A 27,803-nucleotide genomic window follows, 5' to 3' on the forward strand; every position below is an offset into this window, starting at 1 on the left:
TGCCAGAGGTTTCAGTGTGCGGTGGCTCGGGCGGAGTCGGTTTTCGGTCGGGAAACGAGCACAATCCTTAATTTATAAAATAAAATATAATAATTCAGTTAGCGGATTGAAAACTAACCCACCGCTGGATGTTACTTTCCCGAAGACGCGTCTACACTGAGGTGTACTTTATAGCAGTCACGCAGGGTGGATTTGTTGAGGAGCTGCCGAGAGCTGGAGTTACGGGAAGCGTAGGAAATTTTGTCGGCCCTGCTTTTCATGAACCGGCCCCTTGAAACTTACTAAAGTTTGCATATCCAATTCTATTTCTCTGCATTCTCGCCGTTCTTAGGTAGGTTTTTATGCAGTGTGTTGATTTTTATGCAGTGTGTTATGCAATGAGGGTTTAATGTTTAGTTAATGGCACGTTTGGCTGGATCTCTTTGCTATGTCGATTGTTCCAGTACAGCGTGTCCCAACTGAATCCAATTAAAGCGCTCCGCAATTTTTTTTATTTGCGCTGCCCATGTAAATATATGTCTGTAATTTTTCTACGCGACTGTGCTGTAAACAAAATTTTCGACTTTTTCATTCTGTTTTCCATGCAAACTATGTGATCATTTGCTGTTATAGTAATTATTAATCTTAAAAGCTAACTTTAGCCGACATGCTAATTTCGAACAATCGGATTAAATAAAATCTATAAATATAAACTTTATTCGATTTATTCACTATGGATTGGCGTAACTTAGTCTATTTGACTTATTGTTGCGCTTCATAATAATCGCAATCTCAAGCGCAAAATTATGCCGGTTTTTTATTCTTTTTAATGCTCAAAGTTAGATTTCTTTTGTTTTATAATTAACTTTTTTTCTACAGTTGACGAAAACGAATACATGCTCTTTTTGTTTATTTATTTATTTTTTAATAATAGTATCAGATACTCGGTAAGTTAAAGAGTTTCGCTCAGTCAGCATTATGAGTTTAGTTTTCTTCTGCGCCATTTTTATTCTACACGCATATTTGTATTTATTTACATTAATATTTTCTCCATAAACACATTTAAATAATGATTGAATATTACATTAATAATTGTTACATAATTTATTTCCACTTTCTAATTTTTTTTCAAGAAAAGGAGGAAGAAAATCTTTATTTTAGGCATATTATCTTGATTATTTTTACACTTTGTCTTGTCTTTTTCTACTTCCTTTCTTGATCTTTATGAGATAAAATCATAAAGTATTTGTTACAGTTAAATCTCAGTTAAATATCCACATAAATAAAATGTTGTATGTTTATTTAATTTATATTTTATCATTGTTAATTTAAATATGTTAAAAAGACTTAGTTTGTGTCATGGAACAGTGTCTTTGTTGTTTGAGTGCTTTCCATTGATATGTAAAATGGCTTCTCTGTCTTGCAGGTTTGAGTTGTGAGATCTACAGGAACAGGCCTCACACAGATGGGAAGAACATGTCTGAAGCACCTTGAAGGTGCACTCGATCACTGGACTATTAGTTTCACATAATCCACCCATTAGGATAAACTTTCCAGTGTGGATGATGTTTAAGGCTTACAGTCTTTGAAATAAAATATTTTATTAACTCTTGCCTCATCCAAAAATTGGTTCAAAGAACCTTCGTGAGTGATCGGCGTTGTTTTATAACAATCAAACCATCAAGATGAGTGCAGAAGGATATCAGTATCGAGCACTGTACGACTATAAAAAAGAAAGAGAGGAAGATATCGATCTGCATGTAGGCGACATTCTTACCGTCAATAAGGGTGCACTGCTTGCAGTTGGATATACAGAGGGCCTGGAGGAGAGACCCGATGAAGTTGGATGGCTACCTGGCTTTAACGAAACCACTCAGGAGAAAGGTGACTTTCCTGGTACGTACGTGGAGTTCATCGGCAAGAAAAAGATTTCTCCACCAACTCCTAAACCAAGGCCCCCAAGGCCTCTACCTGTGGTCCCTGGGCCGACCAGACCAGACTCAGACTCAGAGCAAGGTGAGTGTACATTTTTTGTGAGTTTTTTTTTATATAGCCTTTCGTAGTTTTTAATCTTTTTCTATTCATATGAACATTGAATAGAAGGCAGGAAATGATACGCAGAATGGGATTTAAAATAAAGTTGTAACTATAACTTGTAACTAGATTTGGTCTTTTAGCTTTTGAATAAAATGTGTGTATGTATTTTTGTATGTTATATAAGTGAACATATGTACACTAACTGTCTACATTTTCTGCCTATTTATATATTTGTTTATTTTCCCCCAAATTACTTTCTTAATAACTAGAACAATAATTTATTTTAATATTTAAGATTAATATTTGGTCATCAGATTTGACCTTAAACAGGTGTCACGAAGCAAATCACTGTTTATACTTTTTAAACAATGTTGTCAAACATTTTTCTGGACGTCAAGGTGTTTAATTTCAACAAATCGTTCCTTCAACTAAATGCATTCATGCTGATGCAAAACCCAGGTGCCTCTCTCAATATACCCACTCGCCGCCCATTCCATTTTTGTCACAAGTGACCGGATTTTACACCACCATTTCATCAAGACGTTGGATTTATAGTTGCAGCACACAAATGTCCCCTGAATATTTAAGGCTGTTTAAGGTTTGCACTGGGCTATGGCTCGTAATTGCAAACATGGCAGAAAGCCCAGATTTGAATGAAGGCCTTTACACAGTACTTTGTAATTGTCGGGTGTTACCGAGTATTTCGCACAGCCACAGTATGAGCATTTAGAGCCCCCTATGGCTCCTGACCTGCTGTAACATCTCCCGAAACTCTTTTAATATGGTGTGAGATCTGTAGTTTTGGAAAAAGCTTTTTTTTCTTTTTGTGCTAGATCGGTTTATTTCCTGGCACCATCATTTGAGGTGCTACCATTGTTTCTATACTTATCATGTAGATAATCCTTTACAGATTCTGAGGGTCGACATACTTTGTCAGATTTTGTTTCAACTAATTATGCAATAACCAGAGTACCACCTCGCCTGGGAATCGCATACAATATGTGGCAAACAAATGAATGTACTCTTTTGTGTATGATAAAGTAAATATAATGTGGTATGGACCCCAAGGTGTCCATGAATAAATACAAGCTCTGGTTTGTATCAAGCTATTAAAGTAAGTGTAAAAAGCCTAACAGCATCTGTAACCTCACTCAGAAAGTGAAAATCCAAAGCCACCAACCACAGATATTTTATGCTGTTGACAAAAATCTAACTAACCCAGTTGTCATGGTGACATGAGTTTATTGCAGGTTATGGAATATAGACCATAAGGCAAAATATACGACTAAAAAATCATTGCCGTTCAGAGGCGATGCGACAAGCTACTTCCTTGTCCTGTTTCACGTTGGCAAAAGAAAATGCATGAGCCCATGCCTTCATTAAAATCTTTGCCATGAGCTTTTTTTATAAAACCCAACTTTCTCATCTGGATTGCTTAAGCAACATAACTGTGGTTTAAGTGTGACCTTTCTGTTCAGAACTCTGTCCGTGTTAGCGGATGTAAGGGGAAGCTTACATTGGATAGCAGTTGAGACAAAGTTTTGCCGAATGTAAACCACTAGCAGGGGATCTGGAAGTCAGCCAGAAGGAAGAGCACTGGGCTGCTAAAACTAAAACCACATAAAGCGCAAGATAAAATTTTAATTTCTTAAACTCAAATGTTTGACTTGAAACTTGAAATGAATTTGTTTTGATTTAGGTGATATTTTTAAAATTCCATTTGGTGTTGTAAGAAATTATCATTTACATTCAACGATGTTCTTGATGACTTATCTGCCTAAAATGCAAGTGACTGAAATCAGAAGTCAGTTTTACACCTATAGGGAGATTTTGGCCTTGCTAAGAAATTCCTGATTTCTCTTCCTCATTTAAAGTGACTTCCTTCTGTCGGCACATGTTCTTTACGCAAACTTGCGTATGAGAGTACAGAGGGAAAAATACAATTATAATTGAAGTGAAATGTCCTTTTTGTCTTCTGCTTCTTTGTGCGATAGATTACAGACTGTGCTACATAATATAACTACATAATAAATATAAATCGTATTAAAAAAAAAGTAAAGTCATTTTATTACATGTAATAAATTCTTCCATTCTTATTTAATCCACAATATACACACATTAAGGCGGTAGGGTTCCCCAGCTTAGGTGGGCCGCCCGAACTGCAAAGTGCTGCGGGAAACCCTGGTTATTATTGATGAACTATTGTGTTGCCAGACTAAAAGTTTGGTCCACACTGCTACATATGTCCAAGGCCTGCCCACTCAGACAGGAAGTGCAGATCCCACCGACAAGTAGGGTGATCATTCAGAGGTTGCATTTTATATGTGATGTTTTGGCAAATATAGCATTGTGTATGGCCCTGATTGCAAAGCTAAATAAATTGGATACTCGTAGATATCTATAAGAAATATAGAAAGTCTGCATATAGCTTTCAATCATTTATTCTGATTGCAACGCTTCTAGCCATTTTGTGTGCAGTAAGCTCCATGAGATATACACAAGACAAAGACTTCTCTCTTCACTGTTCAACAGGAGTACTGAAATCTGTGTGTGTGTAAGGAAGAAAGTGAGGGTCAGGGGCCTGCAGTGCGGCAGGGGCCTTGGATTTCACTTCTTATTGCCTTACTCCGTTTGAGATTTATTACCCGCCACTTAAGGATCTTGCAGATCTTTCTTGGTCTCTCCACCCGGCCTGCACTGTTCTCCTCCCTTGTTGTCTTTTTTCCAGCTCCCTCTTTGAATTTTTGGATAGTTCTTTTGAGGCTCGGGCCTGACGACGATGAAGCAGAAAGGGGGGGGGGGGGGGTTTGACATAGGGCCTCTAATACACACAAACTGTCTCTCTCTCTTTGAGCCACAGGGCTACAGAGAACAGCAGATGTAGAATTCCTGACCATTCCAGCTTCCAGGCTTTTTAAAACACTAGCGGGCTCCTTTATGTGGGCCTCTGGAGTGACATGTTCCGTATGCGCCCAGCTTTTATTGTTCACCCGTTTTTACTTGAACTTTGTAGGGCCAAGAATAGCGCTGCTGCTCACCTTTTCCTTCACCTTTTCATCCCAGTCGAATGTTGTCATGAGTACTTGCATTGTAAATTTCTCAGTGCTGGGAATCTGATTATTTTTTACTGTAGTAACGTCTTTATGGGCATTAAACTTCCTCTATATCCTAAACCACGGTTCTCTTTTTCTGCGTGGAGAATTAAATTCTTGCACAATAACTTATGATGCCTATTGTTTCCAACATGTTGAATAATATATGGCTGTTCCAACAACCCCTGTAATGCTGATATTTATGTTATGATGGGGAAACATTTGATTTTATGCATGCTTGTTAATATAAATGAATCATCGATCTTGTGACATTTTTTGCTGGATTTTGGAACTGATGCAATGGGGAACAATTACTTTGGCTAAACAGATGCAGCATTGCCATAAAGTCAGAATCCCAACATTAATGTTAAAGGTATGCTTTTCCATTATGAACATCATGTTGAGTGTTTTGATTCCTTGGGGAAAACCACAAGTACAGAAAAGTTCTCCTTTCCAATGGTCTGAAGTTCAGGAGTCTCTCTTCTTCCATGGATGGCTTAAAATAGGTGCGATAAGATCTTTTGTGTCGCTTGACATAACCAGTGCTGGACCCGCATTCCTTCAATTTCATGAGATATGGCCGGCGTGCAATTTGCGCAAATGATGCAATCTCTGCATTCTTTGCAACTCAAAAGAGCTATCTGGTTTTCATCTGTCCTTTTTTTAACTTAAGTTATCAGCAGGTCTCTGGTGGCTGATTGTGCAGTTTGCGTTAAACATTTATTTCAAGAACGCACGGCTTCTTAAAGAAAAAGGCAGCATTTATAAAGGAAAGGGAGGTGAGAACAAACATTAAAAGTGAGAATAGTGGTAGCTGTGGCTGTTAACTGAAAGTGTGCGAGCTGGTGGGGGCAGGCTTTAAGATAATGTACCTCTCTCCTTCTCAGGGCCTCCTCAGCACTTGAACGAACATCTGCTGTATGAAGCAGATCTCTGAGGGAGAATTGTTACTGGGTTTCATAAGGAATGTGAACCTTCCCCTAACCGAACAGCAGAAGCCCCCTCCATGTACACATTGAAAAAGTACCCTACACTTTTAAAAAATAAAGCGATGCCATAGAAGAACCTTTTTTTGGTTTCTCAAAGAAATATTTAGTCAAAGGTTAAATTTTTATAATCTGAAAAACCCTTTTTTCACTTTAAAGAACCTTTTGTGAAACAGAAAGGTGCTTTAGATGTTAAAGGTGCTTAAAAGAACCATTTAGACTGAAAGGTTCTTCTTTGGCATCGTGAAGCACCTTTAAGACCGTAGTATTTTCTTTAATACTATTTTTAAGGATTTCGAGTAATATAGAGGTCATCAAAACAAGTCTTATTCACATAACACCCATCCTAAATAGTGTTCAGAATGGGTATTTCCCAAATCGTAGTGTGTTGAAATGAGATCGAATGGTCTACCAGGGCTCCAGACTGCCACCAAATGGTGGCATTTTGCTTCCAAAATTTGAGAGTGTGCCACTGAATTTTACATCCAGTCGCACATGTGCGACCAGTAAATTTGACATTTTTTTGTGATGTGACACTGAATTTGAAAAAGCACGTTGTACTTTCTGCATCTATCATCAAAGTATTTATAAGTAATACAGTAGAAATGTGAATATTTGGTTAGCATGTTGATTTACGTTGTGTGCCCCTAAATTTTCTGGTTGCGCCCCTAAAATTTTCAGTTGGGGGCTACTGTGCTCCTAGTGAAAAAAGTTAGTCGGGAGCCCTGTCTACTATTTCCGGTAAAAATGTCGAAAATATCAGATGGCTGATGTGACCCATTAAACATTGTTAGAGGGTGGAGTTTAGTAAGGGGAAAGTATTAATAAAAATAACTATATTAGTAAATGGTACATAAAGAAGTAATGAGTTGAATTGCACACAGCAAACACAATCTAAATCAAGTCACACCACAACAAAATAGGCAGTCGCAAAAATGCTTCCAAATATATTTTAAGGTCGCACAGATAAAATTTCAGTCGCGTATGCGACCAAAACAGTCGCAATTTCGAGCCCTGAACGTTATAGACGACTCCGACTCATAATGATTTAGATTGGTAAGGAATTTTTACTGACCAAAACGCCATAGTACATGCACAAGCTGCGCATGAAACACAAATCGCAGCCTTGTGATTCAGAATCGATTTTAGATTTTTTAACATGACACGCGATTTATCGTTACAGCCCTAGTGTTGTCAAAAGTGCCGGGTCTTCGGTACCAAGCCGGTACTAAAAAAATTTTAAAGTCGGTACAGGGTTTTTTTTAAAGTACCAGAACAACCGCGGAACCGGGTCCACCCGCAACTAATGCGCCGTTTGACAGGTTGTCAGTCGGAAACTTTTCATAGACGCAACAAGAACACATGAGCGACGCGAGTCGCAACACAGGATCACTTAACTCCACAAAATCATTTAAAGATGTACAGAGTCGCGTTACTCACTTACAGAAATTTAAAGCCCATTTAATGCCGTCGGCTGGATTCATTTGAGTTCAAGCAGGTGAGCTTCAGTTTTAATTGCGTTGGCATTATAAGTGTTGGAGCATTTTAATGTTGGAGTGAAATAAACCCCCGTTTGTAAACTTAATAGTAAGTACATTACCAGCGGGGCTGATGCTCATTCCGTCAGGTGTTCTTATTAACCTTTAATGCTTTAAAAACTTTTACATGGGTAAAATAAATGAGAAAACAATTTTTCTCTTTTTGATGACATGTATATACAAAATTCTTGTGTTAGAAAGTAATGAATGTTCTTCTAGCAATGTTTGTCGTTTTATGCATGCAGGCACTTAAATCTATGTAGTCTTTTGTAAATGTAATATCTCAGTTTTGTTATTTAAAAACGGTTATATAGTCATCTAATGTTGTAAATGCATCTATGTTCAACCCGTTGTCTTTTTTGTATTTGTCTTTTAAAGCATCAGAGGATGATGTTCATCAGCATGAAGGACCCCAGCAAACACACACACACACACACACACACACACACCCAGACAACAGCTGCTAAAACCTTTCAGCAACCCTTAATGTATTTAATACAGAGTGGAAATTCTTTTATATTATTATTTTATATTAACATTTAACTTTATTAATAAAATAGTTTTTTAGCATGTTTTTGTGTTTTGCTGTGGTACCGAAATTAGTACAGCGAACCGTAATTCTTTTCCCGATATCGGTACCGACCACTGAAATTTTGGTACTGTGACAACACTACTAGAGTTGACTTACAGTCTGAGTCTGAACCGGGATGAATTATGATAATGTCGATCTTGTCTACATCACCAATCCCAGGAAGTAAACTGTTGCCTACAATCTATGTGTTTGTTGTAGTCCAAGAAAAGAGATTTACGTTGGAAACGATAACTCGCGTCGTCGTTTACTTTGGGGTATGTACCTTTTAGTGTTGTCACGATACCAAAATGATTGTTTCAGTACCAATACCAGGTCAGTAATTGCGATTCCTGATACTTTTTCTCTCAAATCTCATTACTGTGCTTTATTTTAAAACTGGGACAACATTCTAATAATATAACACACTAATAAATTAACATATGGACAGCAGATATATTAAATATTTATTAAACATTACCATAATTCATAAGAAATAATGAGCCTAAATAATAACCTCGTGTTATTTAAGCTGTGAAATATGGATTAATATATAAGCTAATGTATAAGTAAATGTCTGATTTAGTTGTGGTTAACTTTATATTTGAGTATAAACAAAGCTTAAAGGCAAGAGAGTGCATCCTAACGTCCATAGGGAGGCAATGAAAGGGTTTGTGTTAATATTAGACTTTAGTTTCATTTATTTAATGGATCCGAGTTGGAATACAAAGCAAGTACAAACCAATCAAATAATCAAATTTTTTTTAATGTAACACCCAAAATTGGATGGAAAAAAACAAACTAAATATTCTTTTTTTTTTAGGTCAATGCAAAATAATTAAATTTAACTGAAATGTTTGTGCATCCCTATTTTTTGTATTTCTTTTGTCCCTTCATAGCTAGCTGACAAAGATGGCCTAGCAAATTTTTCCCAAATTAAGACATGTCATTCCCATTAAGAGAAACGGACCTCATTAGCTGGGGCTGAACTGGTGTGTTGCGTTGGATGTAATGGTGCACGTTCCTGCGGCTTGGCCGGAACAGTTTGTGCTCGGTGGACGCATTTAGCATCATGACGAAATCGGTACAATTGCCTCTAAGTGTTGACTTCAGCAGGCAGCGGAAAGTGCTCTGGCGGGAAGACCGTTCCACAGAACTGATCCAAAAGAATGCGTTTGCAAGGGTACGGAATGGCCATTCCAGGCTCCATTTTAAACAGCTGCCCGCTCTAAAATATCTTGTGCTCTACAGAATAAAGTACTTCGGTTGCATAACAGTCACAAAAGATCATATTTATTAAAACTCTGAGGGACAAAATTGCATTGAAATCTATCGGTAACATACAAAACCTGGAAAAGGAACTAACATGCGTGGCTCTGGTAGAAGATGGTGTTTATTAAAGGTTGTGCGTGAGAATGTGTACATGTGCTCTTCATTAATGATCGCCTCCAGAGACACAGGGCTGAATTGGCAAAGCTACTTACTGAAGGCCAAGCATGTCTGCTGGGTGGATTAGCAACACGTCGTTGCGGGAGGTGGAGCAAGAGTGGCAAAAAAAACCAGAACTGAAATATGCACAAAGGGTTGACTGAAAGTTTGTCACCAGACACCCCATCCCCGTGTTCATCGTTGGTCTGAGTGTTGTTAGAGTGGGCATTTGTTTAAGCTGATCATGTGTGGGTTTGTCGTTGCATTTGAACGCCAGTTGGAGCAAATGCATATAGCTCTTTTAACACTTTCTGCAAGAGTTAAAAAAAGTCTAAGTTTAGATGCTTCGTTTTAAAGAATCAGTACAGATGATTCACTGATATGAGTAATTTCTCTGTAGTGTTCCTCACTGTGTGGTATTTTAGTTATATAAATGCTTTAAACTGTTTATGACATTACTTAAGATTTTGTTTTGATAGTTAAATAGTTAAATATGTTTTTTGTGACTACGTTGTAAAATATCAGATTTTTAAAGAAGCAGTGTGTAGTGTAATTTTTTATTACCTTACCTTAAAATGAGCCATTTTTATCTACATAGACCGAGGTTCCCCGTAAATGAAAGTTGATTTGCCATTTTTCTACAGTAGCCCCAACTGACAAATTGCTCTATAGAGCGCGAATCGTCACTGTTATCTTAGACGATGACATGACTGTCCAGTGGAGAATACCGTAGCATCTCTGTTTTTCGAAAGAGGGGATGAGCAGGTGAAATGAGCCTTTGGTTGCAGTTCGCAATCACACCACTAGATGCTGCTAAAGTTAGGGCTGTTAAAATAAGCATGTTAATGGTAAATTTATTTTATCGACACTAATTTTATTAACGTGCGATTAAAACAATGCGCAATATCTCTTTGACCCTTGGCTTAGCCAGTTGTTGGATTAATCGAGACGCAGACTTAGACAGTAAATGTATACCATCCTAAATGCTTAAATAATACAAGGATGCGTGTCAATCCACTTGTGCGTCTGTGTTTTTGGTTTCAGTTTAAAAACATAAAGGAATTAGAAAATAAAGTGCAGGACTTGTAAAGTGCTTGATGTTAAAATAATTATTAAGAAAGATAATGGCATGATTAAAAATTTATTAAGCTCGACAAGACTTGAAATGATCTTCCTGGCACTGACTGACATATCTAAAGCATGCACACAGGCACGCAACCACGATATATACACACATAGACAGAATTACAGTTTTAAAAATATCTGTTTTGACAAGAATTGACCCTGATATAAGGTAAAAAGTGAATGTTTGATTAACTGTTGGGGAAAGACATCTGATGTGCAACATTTATATCTTAATATTATACATACTAGCAATAGTTGACAAAGGCTAATCAGAGATTTAAAGTTAAACTTTATTCTATAACTTATGCCTCTCTAGTGCCATCTCTGTTTAAGATATAAAATTGCAAGAGACTTGCAAAGTTATTTTCCATACATGGATTGAAGTCAGACGAAGTCAAACATTGCTTAAGAATAAATCATTATTATAAGCTCACAAATGTGATAAGGTGACAATTTTGAAACCTGATTTTTATGTGCTTGTCTAGTAACAGATTTTTGTTAATTTAGAACCAAAAAAGTTATGTGTTATTGCTTTAAGAATAAAGTAAAAATGACTATATGTGTTGTGGCAGTATTTCTCTGTGTAACCCTGGATTAGTTAGCCTCACGTGTCATGTGGTTATCGGCTTTGTGTTATCAGAGGTTGTGTGTTCTCGCACGTTGCCACAAGAGAGATGTCTTTAAGAATCTTCTTGCTTTCACAATAGAAGTTTTATCATTATAATTTTTCTAGCCTAAACCTTACCTGGCAATCTTTTTTTTTTACTTTATATTTGCTTACTTAAAATTTCTATCTGTGGAAAAAAGTTGAAACAACTGAATTTTTTTTCACATTTTTCTCTCAATGTCTTCGTGCATATTAAATCATATATAGTGACACAAAAATAATGACATACAGTCATTGTTTGATATACGTTTATATCAAAAACTGTTTTGTCAATATGATATATAAATGATCTAATTTATTTGCCTTTATAATCAAGCAACCATGTTAATTCCAGTCACACGTTATTTGTTTAAAGTGGAAGACATATTACGCATAACCTTATTACTTAAACAAATTTATTTTTCTTACTGTAGCACCTTGGTGAATTGATAGCTGTTAAACAGGTTCCTGAAAAGCAGGTTGTTGTTGTTTTTTAAAGATTTCTTATTTATCCCTGAAGGGAAATGAGATGAGCTTAGACATTTGCTTGGAGGGACATTTCAAAGAACTAACATAATCTACACTGGAACTGCTGGGTACATGAGCAGACCCCTAAAATTAACTGCCCGGATCGCTATCTTCAACATCATATGCACCTTCTCTGAACTCGGTCTGCATTTCAGATGTCCAAAGATCGTTCCAATAAACCTAAGCAGCTGTGTTCCCCTCCCTCACCCACAGTTCCTTTCTGTGCATCCTATGAGATGTATACAAGAGGTCCACCATTCACATTCACATGCTATGCCTGTTTAGACTTGCACACCCCTCTTTCTTTTCCTCGAGTTGCTACAGCAACCAGAATCTGCAGCTCTCCTGATTGGCCGCTTGAATCTGAGCTGGCCTTTCTGCCTGTTTTCTGCGCGTTTCATGTTTTTGCAGAGAAAGCAAGGTGGTTTGAACAGTTTTTACTAGCTGATGTTTACCCTGAACCTATAAAGTCCCACAGCACTTGAACTTGACCACAAATTCATCTTTAATTGTTTCCATCGCCCAGTTGATTGCGTGATCTGTTGCACAGCTTGGATGAATTAAAGCTTGTAGCTGGAAACAGAGGGCGTTTTCATGTAGAGCTGTCCAGAGCATTTGTTCATACTTGCACTAAGAACCAGCTATTGATATTTGCATTGTGTTGAGAGGCTTAAATTGATGTTGGTTCAGCTCATGTGAAGGATTTCGCAGTGATCCACACGGGCCAGACTGTCCCGTTCTTGGTGTTGATTTTGAACAACCCCTAACCCCAGGAATTGAACTTTGGCTTGTAACACGTCCCACATGTTTATGCTTTGTTGGTGAATGATATGTTGTGTTGAGATGAAATGTGCTATTATTTGCTATTGAAATTCTTAGACTTTTATTGAAGCACAAGCAGACACCGTAAAATCAGCATTTTATTTAGGAACGTGTAGTTTTTCTTTCTTCTTTATGTTTGGCACAGGTAAACTTATCTCAGATCATCAAACAGAAATATTCAGACAGTTCTGCTATCATCAATTCTGGATGTCACTCCATCCATCCGCGTGGAAGGCCAGTGCTATCAGGTCGCCCCGAGTTACTTGGAAGCAACTTGATCCCTCTCACCTTTAAGCTGGGTGTCTCTATGGTGATGCCCTTCCAACATGTAAATAAACACAAACTTGTTGGAATCTGAAGCCATTAAATGAATTATTTTGTGATTGCAGAGAACATAAACATAAATGAAGCCAATTTGAACTTTAAGTCAGGGACACGTTCATTGAAATAGTGACTTGAGCTTAACCACAAAGCATGCTATGAGAAATGCACAGTAAAATTGTAGACCCATATTTGTCACTTTTCACCGGAACATTTTGATACGAAGTAAAATTAGCCCAGTTCTGTGAATATGAATTCCCAGAACCAGCTGGCTGGATAGGGTGTCCATCTGGGCAGAAGGTTACCCCTCAGCGGTGTACCGAAGTATCTCCAGATCTCCATGTGAGGAGTCTCTTGTTCATCCCCCCCGCCCAGAGTTCAACGGTTCTCAGAAACGAATAACTCTCCTTACACTCGCCATTGCTTTGCTTGTAATGGAGTCCAGATGACTGTTGTATTTCAAAGTAGAAGGGGTGTGATAGGAGCAGTACAACTTTCTTTGCTTATCTCTCAACTTCTTTCCAAAAAGGCTTTGTGCCTTGAGACTAAACAAGACTATTATTTCTAATGGCTTAAACCCCCATTTCCTTCTGTGGTTATTTTTTCCACGTTGGGCACCTCTTTCAAACTTTTAATTTGAGAAGCTTCTAAGCAACTTGCGAACTGTAAAGATCCTTTTGATGCATTTTTTAAAAAAACGAGTAAAGGGAATCCATTCATAATCAGTCGTGTTTGGATCTGCGGTGTTGGACGCTCCTAACAGTAAAGTCTTTTAGAAATCCTAGCCATTTTAAATCCAAGTGCAGCAAATCCAAATAAAGCTCAAGCCAGCCGCACTGCTCTTTCATGCCCACACCTGTGACCTGTAAATCTCAGAAATCCACCCTATACCAATGACTGCATATTACGGTCTGTTTGTCTAAACTTTCCGTCTACCTCCATGGCATACTTAATCATATCCTAGCGGTCAGCACCAGCCCTGCACCCTTTCGGCCACGCTTAGATCTGCCATTCAGATGTGTTCCTGGCTGCACCACATAAATGCATGAAAGCCATTATTGATCCAAGCGTGCCGTGACTGCAGAGTGGGTCAAGGTGGAAAGATTGTTTTCTTTAAAAGCTTTGAAATGACGGTGTTGGGTGTTTAATGAGAAGTTAGTCGAGTTGTTGAAAGGTGCCCGGTGGTTTTTTTGATGTGAATGTTTAACTTTCTCTCCTCCAGGCTCTTGCAGTCTGTTAGACCTGACGGAGCAGTTCGCTACTCCAGAAATGGGGCCGCCTATGCTGCTCAAGCTCCTCGAGGCCATTGAGAGGAAAGGTGAGCTTGTGTCTCCTATCTCTTTTCTTGCGCTCATGTGCACGCTGTAATTATTGCTCCCTTCTACATGTACAAACTCCATGTATGAATTCTCCACAGGTCTAGACAACCCTACCCTCTACAGAAATTTCACTGCTGGAGGAGGGCTTGATGTCAGGCAATGTTTTGATGGTGGTGAGTGACATTTTAACAGCAGATGCTCTTGCACATGGTCAAACCTGGTGTGATGCAACAAGATTTTTTATTGCCACGAAAAGCGAAACTGATCACATCCAAACTCATATTTGGTAGAGACTTGGGCCAACCATTCGCAATTTGTTTTAATAAATGTGTATTCATAAATGAAATTTAGCTGGGAGCAGAGCAGCCTAAATGACGTAACGTAAATAGAAATCGAACAGCAGGCAAAATGTTGCAGCCGCATCTGGTTAGGACAGAAGTTCATATTAACGTATACGTATCACTTGTTTCTTCATTAGAACACCTGGTTTGCATACACCTATTTATAAATATATTGCTGGCTTCATTCATTCCTTGCTCAATGATGTTTTTGTTTGAATCAGACCCGGCATCAATGGATCTTGAGCAGATGGACCTTCAGATGTTGTGTGATGGTCTGAGGAGGTACCTTCAAGATCTGCCTCAGCCCATCATACCCTCTGCCATCTACAATGAGATGATACGCATCGCTCAAGGTGAGACTTCTGCATCATCTACAAGCCCATCCCTTTCTGTTTTTACTTTTACAATTATGTTTGCTATATTAGTTCATATAAATACAGTAATGTGCAGGGTTTCCCATACAAAATGTATTAGTTAAGGTGGTAGGGTTGGGCGGGTGGTTAGGGGCCGAGGGCGTGGCAATCAAAGGGGCGGGGCGTATGCGTCATGATGAAAATTTTTATATTTTTATTTAAAACACTCAAAACCTAATTTTGAAGAAACTATGACAAAAATGAACACATACTAGATTATTAATGAATTAAATGCTTTTACCTCTAACGTCAATAGCTGCGTGGTGAAATGAAACTAAAGGGTTAATAAACACAAACTGAAGCAGATGTTGTATAACGTCTGGCGAACGATGATAGATAGCGCAAAAATGGTAAAAACTGATTATTTCCCACTATTAATTACGTTATCTTAAAGGAGTGCAACTACTGTAGCATGTAAATAATGCACATAAATAAAGTGAGCAAGAGCGCTTAACAATTATATCTGATCAACAGGCACGTGAAACCTAGCTAGCAGGTTCCTCAAACAAGAAAATCACCAGCTAACTTACTTTAAAATTGCAAGAACTATAGACTAATACAATAACAGGCTTAAATAAACCCAAAACATAAGTCCACTTACAGTTCTCACGGACACGCGGTGTGAAGCGGTCCAGACCACGTTTTTCTCATTTTGGCCGTGTGGCACGCGTCCCCGCTCGCGGTGTGATGCGCGTACGCACTATTCTCCAAAATGCACTTGACGGCGTTTTGTGCAGCAATTTTTTATTTTTTTGACGACCTAGTTAAGGCGGTAGGGTTTCCAAGCTTAGGCGGGCCGCCTTAACTGAAATGTGCTGCGGGAAACCTTGAATGTGGGTTATTGAATAAATAACCACTTCTCAGTTCGGTCACAAAAATAAATGTAGAGTAGTTAAAAGGAAGTTTACTTGGAAGCACCTTGGGCAGATACGTTCTAGTAATACAAGTTTGGCTTCTACGTAGTTTATTTGGGGAAAACCTCATTGTGCACAAAGCAGGAACTTTGTCAGCAATATAATTGTATCTTTTAACCGAAAAGCATGACCTTTTACATAGCCGCCAAAGTATTTTCTATGATTTTCCTTTATTATTCTTTTAAATGACTGATCTTGTAAGTATGTAAAAATGTTTGAAAAAAATCCATTTCTAATTGATATCACAGCCACAGGGTGGCACTGGTGTTATCATTACCTAGTTGTTGAGCCTCGTACAAAGCAAGTGAAGTGTCATGTAGTGTCATGAGTTCTCAAAAGAAGGAAGTTTTTCACAGACCCATGACACTCTAAAAGCAGCAGCACAAAGTCATCCGACAAGTTCACGTGGCTATATGAATCATTAAAGTACAGTACATACTTTGACTTTACCTGTTTCAACAACTATCTGATTGTGTGTCTACAAACCCAGCCAATGTGATGGCCAGAAGTATTTCAGGTGTTGTACTAGCTGTTGGTTTAGAGACTTATCAAACTGAACGTTCTGTCCATTCTCAAAACAAACTTTTAGAATTGCCAAAGAGCCTGCATCCATTTTTAGAGAGAACACTCGTTGTTTTTTTTTTTTTTTGCTTTGTACTTCTGTGTTGGGTAGTGCACGGTCACGTGGTTGGAAACAGGATATCTGTGGTTAATAGAACTAAAGCAAACCTGAAAGCTTATCTGTGACATCAACACTGTCAGCCAATCACCTCTGTCAATGTCTCTCTTGAGATCTCTTTGCGGTTAGGAGCACACAGAGTACATTTTCCACATGACTTTATCTGTGCATTTTTGCATATGACCTCATTGATATTTTTATTTAGCTCACTTATAAAGCACATAAGAGGAATAGCCTTTGTCTTACATCATTCGTGAATGTGTTTTCTCAGAGGTGCAGGGGACCGACGAATGCGCGCATCACCTGCGGCTGATCGCCAGCTCCTCGGCTCTTCCCCCGCAGTATTGGCTGGCCCTGCAGTGCTTGCTGCGCCACTTTTTGCGTGTGTGCCAGGCCTCAGCAGCCAACCTCCTCAGCGCCCGTGCGATCGCCGAGATCTTCAGCCCGGCGCTCTTCAGACATCAGCCCACCAGGTACACCCTTGCTCAAACAACTGTTAAATCACAGCGTTGGCAGCTGCTGGCAACAAGCTGACCTTTCTTTTTCTTTTTTGCAGCTGTGAGCCCAGTCCTGAGGCACACATCAGAATAATTGAAGTCCTGGTGAGCAGCGAATGGAGTGACAATCAGGCGGCTCCAGGTAAGTAATACACATGCAGCAAATTACTTGTATTATATTGCCTTTGCATGGTGCGTAGAAATGCACAGCTTTTTAAAATAATCATATCGGAGAGTGAACAATAGTACCAGTAGGGTCTCTGACTGATATGCAAACCTTTGTGCATGAATAAAGTAACTACTATAGGTCGCAGGCATAAGGAACAGAATTGGGAAATGACTCGGGTCACCCATGTGAGCACCGCAGCTCATGTGTCACAAAGTTGATTGTCTTTGTGTATGTGTGTTATCTGCTAAGCCATGGCTCCAACTAAAATGCATGCTTTTGTGGTGGATCATAGTAGAGATATAGGAAATGGTTTGTAGAGGGGGGGCAGAATTAGGAAATGATATGAGCTGACTGAAACCATATGAGCACCACTTTTTATTTACCAACTACTAGGCTAGGGGGCCTACTAAAGTGCAGTCGTAAGGCACGCGTCATGGAAATGAGTCAAACAGCACATATTGCTTAATTAACAGTTACAGAGAACCTGCAATGCAATGATGGAAAGAAAAAAATGAACAGCAGTGACTCCTTTGCTCTTAAGTCGTGGCTAAAGTATAGCACCGATATGAAACTTTAATATGTTTACTTTGGTATTGGACATTTTATTTGTGACGCTTCTTTTGTGTGTATTTTTTCCCCCTCGCCACATACCAGTTGTGCTTTTATAGCACTAGTAAAGTCTGCTTCTCACTCAGTCTTTATCTCTCTCGGGCTGCCAGGGGCCCTAGGTCTGACTGTGTGACTGTTTAAATGTTTTATTACCTGTTAGGGCCTATTTTTACCTTGCCCTGGCATGGGGCGAGCTCAGCTGTCAGTAATTTGCACCTGCAGGAGGCTGGGTTGGTCTACACAAGCCCAGACATTCGTCTGCATTCTGCTCGGCACCTCGCTTCCTTACTGTACCTCGAGAGCTTTTATGCACAAGTGCCATTCAAGTCTGGCACTTGATCGCTATACCGGCCTGCCCATACACGATTTGTGCACATGTGGCAGTCCGGAGCTCTGTGTACGTCTGTTAAATAAGGAGGAGGTTGCGTGCATGGATGTTCCTAGTTACTGGGTGGTTATTTTAAGCTGGTGGCAAAAGGCCCGCTTGGATCTGGTTGGCTAAAGTGTGGTCTGCTCCACAGAGCTTTCTTGTTCGCCTGCAGTGGGGACTGTTCTGTCTTGCAGATGTGCACACACACACACTTGCAAACGTTCACTTCCGAGGTCTTAACTCCACCCCCTGGCCCCCTCCTGTCTGGGCCACATTCCCCTCCCAAAACATAAGAGTGCAGAGCTCAGCAAATATTTCAACCCGAGCGAGTTAATCATGAGACAGAGAGGGAATGAGGGAGAGAGAGACAGCCGGCAACGGTCAGATACGAGCAATCATTAACCCAGCCGTCCCAGAGCAGGCGTCATTCTCCGCCTCTCACGGAGCTGCTTAAGTTCTCAAGAATATACGGCTACAACCTGTCGCAACACCACCTTCTCATCTTGGATTTTGCTGGATTTGTTTTAGAGAAATAACACATCCGTGTTGTGGGAATACTTTTTTAAGACGGCGATCAGGATTTACCAAGAACCATGAATTGAGAACTTCTAAATAGACTGAATTGCTGAATTTAAAGCTGCTTGACTTCTGCTGAACATGCACAACTTGCAATGTAAGTGTGTGGTTTTGATGCCTCAGGAAGTTGGATTTAATAATCGGTTAACTTTGTAAAAGAAGCAGGGCAGGTGGAATATGTATCAGTGTAGAACAGCATGTCCTACTGCATTGATGAGAACTTACAAAGTACTTGGTGTTTTAAACAGATCAGCCTCCCTTTTCCAAACTCCTATTTTATGTCTTGTCCTGGCTCTTTGTCTAAAGGGAGGTGAGGAGCTCTGACAGGCTCGTATATCAATGCGTTGCTTTACAAGCTGCCAGCGCTTATGCGTATCAACAGTCTTTGGGAAAAAAAGTGTAGCGCTCCAAGTGCAACCTGCCGCAAAAGTGGGTTAACCTGTTTGACTTGCACCGTCATGCCTGAACATGCGAGGTGAATGTGGGTTGCATTATTTATTAGCTGCAATTAAAAGTTAAGGCTTAAAGTATATTTGTGCATCTCTGAGGTTTGGCATCATCTCAAAAATTCTGAAATTAACACTTCTATTTTACTTTTCTATTCCCGCCCATCGTTATCTATCTCGCAGACGTGGTTGGTTACACTTGACCTACTGCATGGCTAAGTAGTCCAGCCGAATCTCTTTTCTGACCTGTCATTAGAGACCGAACCATGACAATAGGCCGCGTTCCTGTGGCCACTTTTAACCCTACTGAGAATCAGCGCTATTTCAGGTGCCCTCTCAAGCACAAATACCTGATCTCTGCCCTCCTACAGCCTACATTCAGGGATTAAAAGAAGTATTTGCAAGCCATGCCTGCCTCCTGACCCGGCCTTGGATTTGACGTAGGGACTGCCTACGTGCTTCTGCAGCAGCTATCTGAGCCCTGCTTTTGTCTGCCTGCCAGCAGAGGGGCCGTGCTGAATCGCCACTGCTCGGGGACAGGCGGAGCTTAGCAGAGCTGCATCACGCTTACAGGAAGGGAGGGGGGAGGCAGAGATAGACAGCGAGGCTTTGGCTCTTTTCCTCATTCGAAAGATGCTGCGCTGCACTGCACCTTGTCTGTGATTACCTCCCTTCTTTTGGCCGCATTGGAACGCTTGGCAAAGATCTCGTAGTACGCAGAGAGGATACTACATGTTTGGGAACAAAGAAGATATTGTTTAAGATACATTTACCGGCGTCAGAAGGGACAAAGCGCTGTTGCTATGACATCATTGCAGTCAGGACTTGCAAGATATAGAAGCAGGTGATGAGGCAGGAGTGGCCAGCGACAGTCCCGCAGCACCATTGGCTGGGGTAAGTGATGTAATGGCTCTCCCAGACCCCACACTCCAAGGCTTTTCAAACCTTGAGCTTGAAGCAATGAGTAAGACGAAACTGGATTCATATTGTCTGTTCGGCGGAGGTTTGGCAAGAAAGGGCGCTTGCAGATTTAACAGATATGCAACACGCCTCCGTTAGCCATGGCGGATTTAGAGAGTCCGAGACTTGACGCTGGATCCGGATCAGACCTGCTGTTTTACATAGAACTAGATGCGCCAGGTAACCGTAACAGTTGCTGCAATACGAATGTGTCATTGTTGAGGGTCGATATAATGTCAGTAGTCTTGCATTTTTTTTTTGTGGTGTAAAAACGGGTTTAAAATTTTGCCACTGACCTGCTGTCATAGTGAGCGATCCATTAGCTGTGCATTGCATTTAATATCGTGTGTGTCAATAGTAGTGCCATCATCTTCTCGGAGAGTATTTTTTGTATTAATCATCAATTTGTTTAATCTTGTACATTTTATATCTGTGTGTGATCGTTCGTAACATCACTGTGCAGAAAATACTTGCCGACAGTTGTAACTGAAGTGAACAAAGGAGAGAGATAGTGAGTGTGCAGGGAGGGGGGGGTATAAAGGATAAAAATAGCCCACCGCTTCAGCTCTGCCTCATGCTCCACGGAGACTGCACTGCCCCCGCTGCTTCCCGTCACTCAAGCCATCAGCCAATCAGGTGCAACATCTGCCCCTTCACATGAAGCAACATGTTCTTAATGGTTAAAGGTTCCTTCATGAATGTACATATTGCATCATTTCGAAAGGACCGGCACCGTTCTTTACCTGCAGACGTGAATGATGTCATTGACATTACTCGGTTTCAGCCTGCAACTGTGCTAATTCGGTTCTGAAACACTTGTGATGCAAAATTTATGCACGGAAGCTTTGCTGGCTCTGTTTAGCATCTCAGTGACTCATCGATGTAAGCATTGCATGTCAGGGACGGGTATAGGACGATGCAGACCAGATCAGCCTTTCTAGTCTGGAGAATATCTGCTGAGAAATGAAATGCATTCTCTCATTCAAGTCAAGCATCCGACTCCCTGCCGGTAAGAGCACGAGAAGCATGCGTGCAGCTCTGTTTAATGAAATGGAAAACGGCTGGAAGGGAGGGGGCGAAAGATCTGGCAAACTGCAGCAACACTGCTTTCAAAATGTGACTCCCTGCGCAGCCTGCAAAGTGACTGGAAGGAAACATGCTTCACTAACTTGAACCATAACAGCCACAGGATGTTTTTCGGGTTTTTTTTGCTTTGTCCTCCTCCGATTAAAGCGTATTGTTTAAGTTGTACTATCATTTCAAATCCCCGTGCATTTTAGTGGAGGCAGAACACATAGGTTGAAACGTGTCTGCACGTGCTCTGTATGTAAATGACCTTGAATCGTGCAGGATACGTTGCAGTTCTGATCTTAAACGGTCTCTCTTTCTCTTTTTGCAGCACTACCTCCCAAGCCGCCCAAACCAACGCCTGTCACTAACAACGGTATGAACAACAACATGGCTTTGCAAGACGCTGAATGGTACTGGGGGGACATCTCAAGGCAAGTGTTTACCAATATACTCATCAACAACTTCATTTAGACTAAGCTGTTTTGTTGTTCATGACTGAGTGCCCTATTTTAACATTTGGTACCTATTTCTGTTGCAGAGAGGAAGTCAACGAGAAGCTTAGAGACACAGCGGATGGTACATTTTTGGTCCGTGATGCCTCCACTAAAATGCACGGGGATTACACTCTCACATTAAGGTACGTTTCTTCTGTGAACAATTCTGTATACATACAGCCGCTGAAAACATTAAGAGACCATTTCAAAGTTTTTGTGGATTTATAAGTAAAATAATAATTTCATGTCAACTAAGACAACATTTCGGCCAAATTCTTAATAAAAATTGTTTTTATTAGCATTTATTTACTGGAAGTTTAAATTAGGAAAACATTGTCAAAATAAGTTGCAGTGTTTTACGATCTTCAATACTGCTGGTAAAAGATGAATCGCGATTAATCGCATTCAAAATAAAAGTGATTTTTTTTTTGCATATGTGTGTGTGTACTGAGTGTAATTATTATGTATATTTAACCACACACACATACATAGTCATTTCAGATTTTTTTTATTTATATATAATTTTTTTTAAATTTATATAATTTTTTTGTCATCTTGTCGTGCTCTCACAACAGTCTTTTACATTTGCTGTGGGTGACATTGTCACTCCGGAGGTTTGCTTTTGTTCAATAGACACTGGACTGAAATGATGATTAAAATCAAAACTGGAGTGGTCTCTTATTTTTTTTCTGGGGCTGTACATATATATACCGGTAGTCAATTGACTATGTATCTGTTTATCACATTGTTTTACATCATACTTTTTAATTGGCCATACAGGAAGGGAGGTAACAACAAGCTCATCAAAATCTTCCATCGTGATGGGAAGTACGGCTTTTCAGACCCCCTAACCTTCAACTCCGTGGTGGAGCTGATCAACCACTATCGGCACGAATCCCTCGCACAGTACAACCCTAAACTAGATGTGAAACTACTGTACCCTGTTTCCAAGCACCAGCAGGTAATCATCACTTTGTAAACTATGATGAGTTTTTTTAATGATCATCAAAATGTACAGATCTGTAATTAAAAATTTCCATTCTATAAATATTTTACAGGATCAGGTGGTGAAGGAGGACAACATTGAAGCTGTTGGGAAAAAGTTGCACGAATACCACCAGCAGTATCAGGAGAAAAACAGAGAGTACGACCGACTCTACGAGGAATACACTAGAACGTCACAGGTTGGGAGATTTAACTTATATATATTTACTTATATTTCTAATGTTGCTTTGCTATGTATTTCTATAAAAGAGCGGAAGAATGGCACACCAGGGACACTCATCACATTCTGACGTGCTTTTGCCCTCTAGGAAATACAAATGAAAAGAACTGCTATCGAAGCCTTCAATGAGACCATAAAGATCTTTGAAGAGCAGTGCCAGACGCAGGAGCGATACAGCAAGGAATACATTGAGAAGTTCAGGAGGGAAGGCAACGAAAAGGAAATCCAAAGGTGAGTCCTGAATCCGAAAACTTCACCAGTCCTCTGGAGATTATGGGAATTTCCAAAGTTTAACGTGTCGTGTTTATAACAGGATCATGGTAAACTACGAGAAGTTGAAATCGCGCATCAGTGAAATTGTGGACAGCAAGCGGCGTCTGGAGGAAGACCTAAAGAAGCAGGCGGCGGACTATAGAGAGATCGACAAACGGATGAACAGCATTAAGCCTGACCTCATCCAGCTCAGGAAGACCAGGGATCAGTACCTCACGTAAGTAGTTCATCTTGCATAAGTTCGGTGCTTTAAATTGAACGTACGTTTACATGTTTGTGGAACAGGACGCAATGTTCTTGATCTTAAAAATGCAAAAAAATGTAAACATCTTTTTTTGTTGCACAGTTGGCTGACACAGAAAGGAGTCAGACAGAAGAAACTCAACGAATGGCTGGGAATAAAAAACGAGAACCAGGACGAGTAAGTATTCTGCTTTGTGCACTTGCCACGTTGCAAAACACTCTTGGTTGCAAAAGCTAACTTGCTACTTCTCCTTTACAGTCAATACTCTATGGTGGATGATGACGAAGATTTGCCGCACCATGATGAACGCTCCTGGAGGCTGGGCAACATTAACCGCATCCAGGCTGAGGCGCTTCTGAGGGGCAAGAGAGATGGAACATTCCTGGTCAGGGATAGCAGCAAAGCCGGCTGTTACGCCTGCAGTGTTGTGTATGTATCACTTTTATTGATGTATTGCTTCACAGAAAAAAAGTGGAACTGCCACCGGCCGCCCGTACGGCACTGACATCTAAAACCATGTCTTTGTGTTATTGCAGGGTGGATGGCGAGGTCAAGCACTGCGTCATCAACAAGACACCGACGGGATACGGCTTTGCCGAGCCATACAACCTTTACGGCTCTCTGAAAGAACTGGTCTTGCACTACCAGCACACGTCCCTGGTTCAGCACAATGACTCTTTGAATGTCACGTTAGCATACCCGGTCTACGCACACCAGAGGCGGTGAGGATTTGTTGAACACACCCTTGAGACTTAAATATACGGAAGTGTAGGAAGGGCCTCCCCTCGCACGGAGACTCCCTCAGTAGGGCCGCTACAGAGGGCCGATGCTTTTCGCCTTGAAACGACCATGTCGGAAAGACAAGGAAGCGAAACCCAAAACGAACATTTCAGCCACTGAGACTTTTGCCAGTCTGAATGTAGTTTTCTTTCTTGAGCAAGGACTGCTGGACTTGAGCTCATTTCTCCCGAAACGGAGGACTTCGGAGGCCTTTTCCAAATGGTGCTTGTTCATTTCAAAGCTTTACCCGCTGCTGGAATGTTGAACATTGATTGAACCTCTGGAGTGAATCTTTTTTACCTCTCTACCCCCTCACCTGCTCAAACCAGGACCCTTTGTGTGCGTGCGTGTGTGTGTGTGTGTCTACGAGAGAATGTGATGTGACCAAAATTCACAGTATCTGAAAGCTATCGGGATGTTCAACATGTTCACGAACAGACCATGGAATCACCTGATCAGATGTAGCAAGATGGCACTTTCGAAAAAGTATCTACTAGTTTTCCTGGAAGAGACTTGTTTATGAACGTTCGATACGACGCGCCTCGTCTCAGAGGAGCATGGCGACGAGAAGCGAGCAAGACGTTTGGCATTTTCATCGTGAGCATTATTGTGACAGACTCTAAATTCATTTCTCCTTTATGGACTGGAACTGAAAAAGACTTCACGTTGTGTGTATATGTATATTATATATATATACAGACAGCATCAAAGGCTACGTGATGAAACCATATTGTACCAAAAAAACGCAGCTCCCTCTCAGTTGTATTCTAATCTGCTATGCAAATTCTGTATTTTCCGTCGTCTCTGCAGAGTTGTGATTTTATTTTACACATTGCTACCCATAATATAATAACTCGTTTTTATTGCTTAAAAGTCTTTTTTATGTCAGTATCTAAGAGGATATTTTAAGTGTCAAATCGCCAAGAAAGATGGCTTGGGTTTTACAGACAAAGTGAGAGAAAAGTACTTTATTACATATTTCTTTATCAGCCGCCGGTAAAAATTAAAAGAGAGAGTATTTTATTAGTCTTTTTCACTCTGAGCTGATTTTTTCTTGGGCAGAGCCCAGAGAATATTAGTGCTGCTTCTGTCTACATTAATGGTGATGATATATCTGATCATTTTCAATAGAGCAAATGGAAATAAACTATGACATCTGAAATCTCTGCAATTGAATGATTCATGTCAAACAAATACAACACTGCTTTTACTCTGTCACACATAGAGGTTTATTTTGTGATATCCGTTCCATAAACAGAGCAAAGTGATTTGATCCTCTGGAGTGAAGAGAAAAATGGTAAAAGATTGATTTTGCTGATGAAGACTAACAGCCTCTCATTCCTTATCAACATAGTATTTTTCTGTATCAGAAAATCCTTAAGCGTTTTACATGGATCAGCTGCGTTCCACTAGTACCCAACGTTCTAGTTTTCGCCACAGGCTCTGCAAATGCAAATTCTATTATTTAGAGAGTATGGTCGATTCAAATTTAGGAGAACCTACCAGCTTGACAATTTTCATGGCTAGCTACTTTATGATTGGGAAAGTCAGTAATGCTTTTGCCTTCTGCTTTTGTGTACATTGCAGTTACACTTGGCAAATGCATTTGATATTTTGCATAAATAAACATCGATGTCGACACCAGTAATCAAGTTAATTTTTCATTTTTTGGTAGCTGTGTATATTTTTTTTTATTTGTGTGACTCCTTGTTGTAACTCGGCCTGATTGCCTTAAAATGAGTTAGTTGTTTATTTTTTCATAAGTGGACAGTACTGTTGAATTTATTCATGTGAAGTTTTTCTCACGTCCAGACGCACAAATAAAATGAAAAGCGTTTTTGCTGAAAAATATACATACATTATTCTTAAAACGATACAAAGGTTTAGCAAAATCTCATTCTCAGACGGTAAACTATCATGTGGTTTGAGGTAAATGTTCACAGACATCCTTTAAGTTTGAAGTTTGCCTTTCTTTTATGACGTTTTTCAATTGAATCTCTATCCCTGTAAGCCTACACACATTTTTTTCTTTTATTTGGGTGAAAAAAAGAAAATTCACGGTATTTATGGGGGACTTTTGTGCTTCTGCCTGTATTTTTTTTCTCACCTCCTGCCATAAATGTCAGTGTTTCACATCACGAGCATCCATTTTCTACAGCCCCAGTTCTCTGAATTTCAACATTTTGTCAATCTGATATATTTTCTTTCTTGAAATTGTACAGTATTGGTTAAAGACATTGTTAACACAATGCTGAGATTGAGATTAACCAGTGTGTTCCAGTTCTAAAAATGCTTCGGATCTGTTATGGCTTTTTTAAAACTGAGGTAAATAAAACAATGTTTTAGAAATGGAAAAGACTGACATTTTTATTGATTTTCTTTTATGGGCTGATCTATAGAGATCTAGCAGTTGAACTCCATGTACCGTTGCAGAGACTTTTGAGGTTATGCAAATGTTGTGGTGCGATATGATGGCACGCCATTGATGTCACCAGTCACAAAAGGGGCTGAAGGTTACAGAACTTCTTGTTCTCTCACTTAGTAAGTTACAGACTAACTCAATTTAGCTGGTTTTATCACGGATAACTCATTTTCAGGTGAATAAAATACAATACATTGTTTTTGGTTTCAAAACCCAAAGAAACAAAGTTTTGCTTTTTTTATTTATTGTTAAGGGACCGTATTTATTGATCAACAGTACAAATACTTTAAATAAGCCGAAGTTTGCCCACACAGGCTAATTTTCCTCTATACTGGACATTTGATAATCTCCTAACACAGTACATATTAGCATATCACACAACCGTTAAAAACAAGCTTGTATGAATGCAGAAATGTATTAATATCACATTACACTGCATGGGCTCAAAAATGTGTGACTGCCTGAGAAAACCAAGATCATTGATATCTTTAATACTAACTGTGTAAGGTCATGGATTTAAATCAATGTGTAAAAAAACTAAACTTTGATGCTCCTATGTCAGAATTAGATTGAGACTAGTATGGATTACACATGTTGGGTCCCAAATGTCTGAATTGTCCAGATAAGCTTTATTAGATGCACAAAAAAATCTCACAAATCTTTATATGCCTATTTGTTTTACTACGCAAGCTATGCGTAAATCTATGGTTTGTTGCGTTAGATTTGCATTTACAATTCTTTCAAAACAGACCTGTGACGTGCAAGATGCGCAATAAGTGTACTTCATGTTCTATAAAAGTGCAAATATTTAACAAACTACATTATGTCTTTATCATGCCTGCTCATAGTCATTCATCTGATCTTTATAATACTTTGTTTGGTATTTAACAGTTCAAATGAGGAAGTACCCAACTGTATGGCACATGTGTTA

At 39.6% G+C, this 27,803-nt stretch overlaps 1 protein-coding gene across 5 annotated transcripts; it reads left to right on the top strand.

Annotated features, from left to right (window-relative positions):
• Positions 1-26,806, top strand: pik3r1 (phosphoinositide-3-kinase, regulatory subunit 1 (alpha)). Of its 5 annotated transcripts, XM_055200987.2 has the most exons (16): positions 1-331; positions 1,406-1,995; positions 14,293-14,388; positions 14,488-14,562; positions 14,952-15,083; positions 17,008-17,209; positions 17,293-17,375; positions 21,763-21,869; positions 21,977-22,071; positions 22,709-22,889; positions 22,987-23,112; positions 23,242-23,384; positions 23,467-23,643; positions 23,773-23,847; positions 23,929-24,099; positions 24,207-26,806. In XM_055200987.2, the coding sequence occupies exons 2-16, from the start codon at positions 1,665-1,667 to the stop codon at positions 24,394-24,396; spliced, it is 2,184 nt and encodes a 727-aa protein (XP_055056962.2). In that variant the 5' UTR covers positions 1-331; positions 1,406-1,664; the 3' UTR covers positions 24,397-26,806. The 5 variants fall into 5 exon arrangements, with proteins under 5 accessions (XP_055056962.2, XP_073716675.1, XP_073716676.1 ...); XM_073860574.1 differs by lacking the exons at positions 1-331; positions 1,406-1,995; positions 14,293-14,388; ... (2 more) ...; positions 17,008-17,209; positions 17,293-17,375 and adding an exon at positions 18,689-19,054; XM_073860575.1 differs by lacking the exons at positions 1-331; positions 1,406-1,995; positions 14,293-14,388; ... (2 more) ...; positions 17,008-17,209; positions 17,293-17,375 and adding an exon at positions 19,135-20,297.
• Positions 26,807-27,803: the final 997 nt, after the last annotated feature.

This window comes from Misgurnus anguillicaudatus, chromosome 22 (assembly GCF_027580225.2).
Source record: "Misgurnus anguillicaudatus chromosome 22, ASM2758022v2, whole genome shotgun sequence".
In the NCBI taxonomy this organism is placed as follows: domain Eukaryota; kingdom Metazoa; phylum Chordata; class Actinopteri; order Cypriniformes; family Cobitidae; genus Misgurnus; species Misgurnus anguillicaudatus.

Bases quoted from the DNA above. Each gene is read 5' to 3' on its own strand.
- pik3r1 (XM_055200987.2), top strand. From the start codon at position 1,665: ATGAGTGCAGAAGGATATCAGTATCGAGCACTGTACGACTATAAAAAA. The intron at 15,084-17,007 runs GTGAGACTTCTG...GTGTTTTCTCAG, and splicing joins GATGATACGCATCGCTCAAG to AGGTGCAGGGGACCGACGAA. The intron at 17,376-21,762 runs GTAAGTAATACA...CTCTTTTTGCAG, and splicing joins TGACAATCAGGCGGCTCCAG to CACTACCTCCCAAGCCGCCC.